Consider the following 8,560-nt stretch of genomic DNA (forward strand, 5'->3'; position numbering starts at 1 on the left):
CGCTAATCATAACACTAAACATGATGTAAATCCAAACCCTATCCATTAACCTAACCTAAACAATGATGTAAACCCTAACTACAACCATAACCCTAACCCTAATAGCAAGACAAAATGAACCCTATTCCTTATTGAATTAGGCCTACTATTTTAAACCAATTCAAATCCTAACCCTAATAGTAAACCATAATGAACCCTAATCCTTATTAAATTAGGCCTACTATTTTGATTCCAATCCTAACTACAATTATAAATCTAGAATTGAACCAAATAGAATCCTAAACTATACAACAATATATATATTGAAATTAATTTATGTCATGTCTTTCAATTCATGCTGCGACTGCTACTAGCTTATATATATTTAATAATATATATAGAATAAGCCGAGAGGTATCCTTCTCGAGGCACCTATTGCACTTTAATAAATCAATAAAAAAATAGGCGCCTCTAGAAGGATACCTCTCGGCTTATTCTATATATATTATTAAATATATATAAGCTAGCATTTACTATCTATCATATATATCTTTAATAAATATATAAAATATGTGGAAACAATATTCTTCTCTTCATATATTTTATGTAACTTTATCAAACAGATATATGCTAGTAAATTGCTCATCTTAGATATTATTATTAAATAAGTTATCTACCATTCAATATCAAATAAAAAGCAAAGTTTCTAAGATATTATTATTAGATAAGCTATCTTCATTCTCTTTCAAGTAGAACAAAACCTTTCAATTGAATAATTGACAGTCAAAGATTATTAAAATACTCAGAAAAAATACTACTATATTCCTTTCTCCTTAAATGATCAATTGAAAACCAAATATTTTACAACATAATAGAATACTTATCCCAACAGAAAACAAAGACATCCCTAATATATTTATTAAAATTTATCACAACAGAAAACAGAAACATACCTAATATATTTATTAATATTTCTTAATCTAACATGTTATTAGATAAGCTATCTACCAGTATCAGATATACAACAAAACCTTTCAATTGAAGAGCAGTCAGTCCAAAATAAATCACCAGAAACATTAGAGTACCTTTCAATTCAAGAGCAGTCAGTCCAAAATAGATCACGAGAAACATTAGAGTACTTTTCAATTGAAGAGCAGTCAGTCAAAAATAAATAAATCATGAGAAAGGCGAGAGTTTCTCTTTCTCTTTAAATGAGGGATTGGGAACCGATTGATTACAGCAAATAGCCTTAATTGTAAACAATGGCAGATCATCGCCAGCTTCATGTGGTGATGTTCCCTTGGCTTGCACATGGCCATATAACACCCTACCTAGACCTAGCCAAGGGCCTCCTCTCTCATGGCCTCAGAATTTCCTTCCTCTCCACTCCGCTTAACATTGCACGGATAAAAAAACAGAGTGTGCCTGGAATTGAGCTGGTGGAGATCCCATTGCCATCTGTGGATGGCCTGCCCTCAGGCGTCGAGTCCACCGCAGGTTTATCAGAGATAGGAAGAACAGACTTAGTGCCGCTGCTCATCCAAGCGATAGATCTTTGCGAGGAGCCCTTAGGTGCGCTCCTGAAACTGCTTTCCCCAAATTTTGTCATACATGATCCGCTGTTGTACTGGATTCCTCGGGTTGCCAAAAAAAAGGACATTCCCACTATAAATCTCATGGTGGTTAACATGGCTGCCATGAGTTTCACAATAGGGCAGGTAAGGCAGGGATTGCCCGAAATCCCGACGGCCGAGGATCTGACTGTACCGCCACTCAGATTTCCCTCATTGGCCGTCCGCCGCCGACTCTTTGAAACCCGGAAGGATCTGCCGTTGTATCAAAACAAGCGGCATAACATTTGTGATGACCTCACCTTCATGGACCGCCTTTCCCTGTCTGTGGAAGAAAGCTGGGCAACGCCTTGCAATACATGCCGAGAGTTGGATGGGAAATTTGTGGACTATTTTCAAAGAATCACCGGGCGGTTAATGTTTCCCGTGGGGATTTCCATGCCCAGCCTGCCGCTGCGGCCTGATGCAGACCGTTGCTTGGCCTGGCTGGACAAGCAACCTGCTCGTTCTGTGGTGTTTGCGTCCTTCGGAAGTGAATGCGTTTTCACCGTCCAAGAGCTCGGTGCTCTCCTGTTGGGTTTGGAGGAATGTAAAATTCCGTTCCTATGTGTTCTTCTTGGCAATGCAGCAGCTGAGTTACAACAAGGCATAGATGATAGCACCCATGGCAGAGGACTCGTTGTTACAGAGTGGGCGCCTCAGTTGCATATCTTGACCCATCCTTCCACTGGAGCTTTTCTTTCACATTGTGGCTGGAATTCTGTGACTGAAGGCCTGAGGTTTGGACTGCCTTTTGTTGCTCTTCCAATCCAGTACGAGCAGGGCATAACTGCAAGACTAATTGCTAAGGATTTGAAGTTAGGAGTGGAGGTTAGAAGAAACGAGGAGGATGGTTCTTTCACTAAGGAAGACGTAGCTAAAGCTGTCAGAGCTGTGATGGTGGAGGAAGAAGGCAAGCGAATGAAATCCAATCTTGAGGAAATTAGTAGGGTGCTGACCAGTAACGATTGCCAAGTCCGTCGAACAAACATCAGCAACTTTGTCTCTGCGCTCAAGGACAAAGCCTCCAGCAAACAAACTGTCTGATAAATATGTCTACGTTTATATCTATATCCATATTTATATTTCTAGGTGTTTGTGTTATTGTATTCCTTTTAGTGCTTTCAAATGGTTTAACTATTTGTTGGACTATTAAGGTTTAGTCTAATAAAGTCACCTTAGTGACTTGCAATTTTTCATTAGTTTATTAAAGTTTTTATTATATAATTCGTTACTTTCTTGTAGGTTGGTTATTCAAGAAGTTGTATTGGAGAGGTTTTGATAAAGCTATAATATAATACATTGAAAATCAACTTTCAATACTGTCATTGTCATTTTATATTTAAAATTGTGTAAATGTATATGCTTGTTGATTTTTACAATATTGTTTTATCAAGTAACTTTCATATCACTCAATAATTTCGAAGTCAACAAAATTACTTATTTGATTTGTCATGTATAAAAAAATATTGACATAGGAAGGTTTCAGTTTTATTTTTTTTAATGAAAAATAAGTAGAATTTAGATTTTTCTTAATTAGTTGTTAGATTTTGTTTGTTTTTTCACTTACTAACAAATCTATTTGCAATTTATACTGGGATAAATTTTGTATAATGGAACAAAAGGGAACTTGAATATTAAGTTGTTTCTTAGTGTTTTTGTCATTCCTATGAATCACGCTCTGTGTAGGGAGGGTATGCTACTCATGGGTATATCGGACCTCTCCTAGATTTTGTTTGGTTTTTCAGTTAGTGATAAATCTATTTGCAATTTATATTGGGACAAATTTTGTGTAGTGGAACAAAGGGGAACTTGAATATTAAGTTGTTCCTTAGTATTTTTGTTGTAATTTTTAGGATGAAACATGTCTTAAATTTGGGGATATGTAGCAAGAATTATTTTTGCATGGAGGAGCCAAAAAAGATGTCAAAATGCATCAAATCAACTTTTTTGTTAAAATCATAAGAAATATTGACCTTTTATTATTCTTTGGCAAATACTTGTGCTTTATTCCAAAACCCTACTTTTACAACTAGTTCCTATATGTACAAATACAAATTCTACTTATAGAGGCTTGAAAATCCATTAGAGATTTCAATTTTCAAGTCAGAAAAGTAGATATAATAATTGCTATTTGCATAACTTAGATCTAAAATGAAGTTGGGGCTTTAGATGATAGTATATTATAAAAAATTTCATACGTTTTCAATTTTCTTGATTTGAATTATGGTGTTCATAAGAGCATAATTAATTCATTGATTATTTTAATAAATTTCTTGAAGACTCTTGGGCTTTGGAGGAGGACTAAATTCTTCAACTATATTGGAAGTTGTCTTAGAATTTCATTAGTTTCAAAGGCATTATAGGATTCATCATTATCTATGTCCACTTCTCTAAAAAATAATCTCAATATTAACTAGTAGTTCAAAACAATTTCTTATCTTATATCACTTCAAAATAATGAACATTAAGGCTCATTAGTCAAATATAATATATTACAAGTTTAGGATTCCAATAAAATATAACACAATGCTAATATTTTGTGTCTCTTCTCGATTAGTAGCTAAATGTTGTCTTCTTGTACCTCCTAAGGCATAAATTATTTGTATCCATCATTATATTTTAATATATATTTTACATAGTCTTATTATAGAATATTTTCATCATATGGTGTACACATGTGGATCTAATTATAATAAACACAAGGAGGTTGACTAAAGTAGACTACCCATTAACATTTTTTATTTTTTCAATTTTTCTTTAAATTAATTTTATTTGTGAGAAAGATGTCAATGTCATTTGAATCAATAGTTGGTATAATATAAATATTTCCTAACAAAGCCAGATAAATTGAATCGATTTCTCTCTAGTATATATGCCCTTGATAAACACACAATTTCTACCTATTTGGTATTTATATCCAAGATATGACATTAGTTGATGTGCTCTAATGCCTTTGGCTAGTCACTTTCTCTGCATTTTCTTGATTGCTTTTTATTTTAAATCAACGCTTATCAATTACATTTTAAGACTATAGGTTATTCAACACCTCAAATAGGCCTTATAGTCCTAGAATTATGTCAAATAAGGTACATCAATCTATACTGATTTTAGTAATCAATGTATGTTAAAAAAATTACGTGGAACTAATTACATGTTGTTTAAATGAGGTTTGATCTATTGATCCTTTACATATGTATGTAGTGTCATGTCTTGGGAAATCCATACTAGTAGTATGAATCAAATAATCTATAGTATATTAATTTTTAGTTATTTCTTCATAGGCTTCTTGTCATTATGACGTATAGTCATAGCATGATCATCCCGATCTTATTCTTGGCTGATAGATTCTTCTTTCTGGAGAAGATTTACTAGCTTCTCAAATATGGGCATCATCTCAATGACATTCAAAGTTGTTACAAAGACCTTGTATCTAGATGGTAGTGTCGATAGAACAATTGGCACCAAAACTACATCATTAGTCTTTTCTCCTAATGCTTGTAAGGAAGCTCTCAACTCTGCAATCCCTTTGAGAAAGAATTCAAATTGTTCGCCATTCTTCATCTTCAAACTTTGTAACTGACTTTGCAATTTTAAGATCTAATTCCACTTCTTTTCCTCATTCACCGTCTAGAGCTTGTCCCACGCATCTTTGGATTTGGATGAATCACCGATAAATGGCTTGACATCATCAGACACACTAAAAAAAATGATCAATTTTGCCTTTCTATCAGCTTGATCAAATTTCTTCTACTCATCAACATCTATCTTATGATGCGTTGTGATGCCACTGACCACATCCCAAACTTCTTCAAACTTAAATTGAATTTTGAGCACTGACTCTAGACCCTTGTTTTTGTTAAGATTTAGAAATGAATTAGAAGAGCAGAAAAAATGAATAATGAATTCATAGACAAAGACAAATGAGACACACAAATTTATCATGGATTGACAGATTGCCTACATCCACACTTAAAGTAGGGGAATCAATTTATTGATAACCAATTTTGGTTTGTACATACATAGCTGCAAGCAACTTCAAAATACTCTTCACAAAATGATATCCAAACAGCTCTTAAAGAGCTTTACAAACAAAAGATGAAGAGCCAAAGGTTTTGGCGGTAAAATGGAAGGAGTCCTTTTGACTTCACTTCCAACAATCTCTCACTTGAAGGCCAACAAACTGCTGCAATAAGTAGATTCCCCCACTCATTCCTACTATCAGATATTTGAAAGACCGAGAGAAGCTTGGCATAAATTGAACTTCTCCCACTTAACAACTTTAGTGAGCACATCAGTTGGATTCTTTTTGGTGTGAATTTTATCTACATGAAATGTGCCTTCTTTGACCATGTGATGAACATAATGACTGTGAACATCAACATTTTTTGACTGAGGCTGAGATGTCTCATGCCTAGTCATAAAGATGGCACTGCTATTATTACAAAACAAGGCAAAATCTAATTGCTTCAAACCCAACTCACTGAACAAGAGTTGCAACAATACCATCTCCTTTTCTCCCTCAGAAAGAGCTATGTATTCAACCTCGGTAGATGATCGAGCAACTGTATGCTGCAATTTAGAAGCCCAACAAATTTTTACCCCAACAAATGTGAAAGCATAACTTGAAGTAGACTTTCTTTTGTCTAAATCTCCAGCAAAATCAGAATCAGTAAACCCTTGCAAGTGTGTCTTGCCCTTCCCAAAATATAAGCAAATGTCTGAAGTACCCTTGAGATACCACAAAATATACTTGATCACCTCCCAATGTGGTTTTCCTGGATTAGCCATAAATAATATGGTCACCACTCCCACAACATGAGCAATATCTAGACGAGTAGACACCATGGCGTACATAAGACTTCCAATTGCAAATTTGTATGGAATTTTGTCCATAAACTCCTTATCTTGTTGTGTTTTTGGACACAATTGAGAAGACAACTAAAAATGAGAGGCTAAGGGGATGCATACAGACTTAGCATCCACCATACCAAATTTGTCCAATTCTTTTTTAATGTAACCTTGCTGAGATAGTTTAAGTTCTCTCTTTTTCCTATCTCGAAAAATAGTCATCCCAAGAATTTTCTTTGCTGTCCCTAAATCTTTCATGGAAAACTCATTAGCTAAGTGAGCTTTAAGCTCACTAACAATCTTCATGCTTGTGTTGGCCACTAGCATATCATCCACATAAAGGATAAGTATGAAAAATTCGCCATTGGTAAGCCTTTTAAAATAGATACAAGGATTAGACTCACGGCGAGTAAACTTGTGATCAATCATAAATTTATCAAATTTTAGATACCACTGGCATGGGGCTTGCTTAAGCCTATACAAACTCTGTTTCAATCTACAATAGAGATGCTCCTGACCCTTTTTAATAAATCCTTCAAGCTGATGCATAAACAATTCCTCATTAAGGTTGCCATGGAGAAATGTCATCTTCACATCAAGTTGTTAAAGCTCAAGATCCCAAGTTGCAACCAGTCCCAATACTGCTCGGATGGTAGCCATTTTGACTACTAGCGAGAAAATTTCTTTAAAATCGAGGTCTTGCTACTGAGCGTATCCCTTGACAAATAGTCTTTCTTGAAATATTTTCCGACCACCAGCTTCATCTTTCAATTTATACACCCACTTATTTCGTAATGCCTTTCTATCAAGCGGAAGTGGCACCAAATCCCATGTCTGATTTCACAATAGTGCATCCATTTCTTTGCGCATTGTAGCATTCCAGTTATCGCAATCTATAATTTTACAAGCTTCTTTATATGTTGCAGGCTCTCTTTGATCAGAGATTAACAAAGTGGGCTCAGCTTCTTCACAAAATAATAAATCATAGTCAGAGAGCTTAACTAGAGGTTGCCTCTGCTTGGTAGATTTTCTCAATTGACTCTCTCTTGGAGTAGTCGAAGAATTCAATTCATTTATTCTCTATTTATGAAAATCATTATTTATTACATTTAATGGTTGATACCCACAATGAATTTTACCTTTTACAGGGCGTTCAACCTCAGAATTTTGCATAAGCCAGGGTGGATTAAATCCACACGACACATGTGGATTCTTGTCCAGGCTATCTGGATGCATGTCACGAGAGTAAGGGGCTATGGAAGCATCCTCCACAGTCTACACGGGAGGATGATTCCATTGATGTGGGCCCACAAAGGAGGATCCTCCAACAGTGAGCTCGTAGAGGATACCCCTACTGTGAGCATTGCGTGCAAGGTGTGAAGCTGGCGATGTGTGGCGTGAAGACTACAGTGCTGGCGGTGGTAACTATGTTGTAGGCCACCATGAAGATTGTTTACTATGTCACCCAATGTGCTTCAGTCCAAGAAATGTTGACTGAGATGTAGGTCGCGGCTCAACCGGGTTGAAGACACTTTCAATAGTCTTCCTGTAAGCCTATGATGGTTCTAAGGAAGGCTGTGAGATGTTATCCAGTCCCTCTGTTCCATAGTGTGCTATCTCAAATGGCTGTGAGCAGTCATGATAAATGTTTTCTTCTTCATCATTTCCAGTCTGATAATTGTATTCAACCATGGTAGATGACATAGGGGCTCCCGTTGGATGAGAGATATCAGACAGAGCACTCATAGATGTAGAATAATTTTGAAATAGAGACAGAGGAACATATTCTTTATCTGGTTTATTTTAACCTTACAACCCAGGGAAGGAAGTCTCATGAAAAATTGCATCCCTGCTGCGAATAATTTTCCTATGAACTAGATCCCATGACCTAAAACCAAATTGCTCTTCACCATACCCAATGAAAATGCACTTCTATGACTTGGGATCCAATTTGGTTCATTTCTCCTTCGATATATGCAAGAAGGCTTCACATCCAAACACGTGAAGATGTAAGTATGAAATCCTCTTCCCGAATACCAAAGTCTCATTTAGATGAGGGACTTAGGTTGATCAGGTATATTGTTGTATTACAAGCTTATGCCCAAAATTCCTTGCCTAGA

At 35.7% G+C, this 8,560-nt stretch overlaps 1 protein-coding gene across 1 annotated transcript; it reads left to right on the forward strand.

Annotated features, from left to right (window-relative positions):
• The first annotated feature begins 1,241 nt into the window (after window positions 1–1,241).
• On the forward strand, window positions 1,242–2,636 carry LOC131041062 (putative UDP-rhamnose:rhamnosyltransferase 1). The gene has a single exon (XM_057974037.2). The coding sequence runs from the start codon at window positions 1,242–1,244 to the stop codon at window positions 2,634–2,636; it is 1,395 nt and encodes a 464-aa protein (XP_057830020.2).
• Window positions 2,637–8,560: the final 5,924 nt, after the last annotated feature.

This window comes from Cryptomeria japonica, chromosome 11 (assembly GCF_030272615.1).
Source record: "Cryptomeria japonica chromosome 11, Sugi_1.0, whole genome shotgun sequence".
Lineage (NCBI taxonomy): Eukaryota > Viridiplantae > Streptophyta > Pinopsida > Cupressales > Cupressaceae > Cryptomeria > Cryptomeria japonica.

Bases quoted from the DNA above. Each gene is read 5' to 3' on its own strand.
- LOC131041062 (XM_057974037.2), top strand. From the start codon at position 1,242: ATGGCAGATCATCGCCAGCTTCATGTGGTGATGTTCCCTTGGCTTGCA.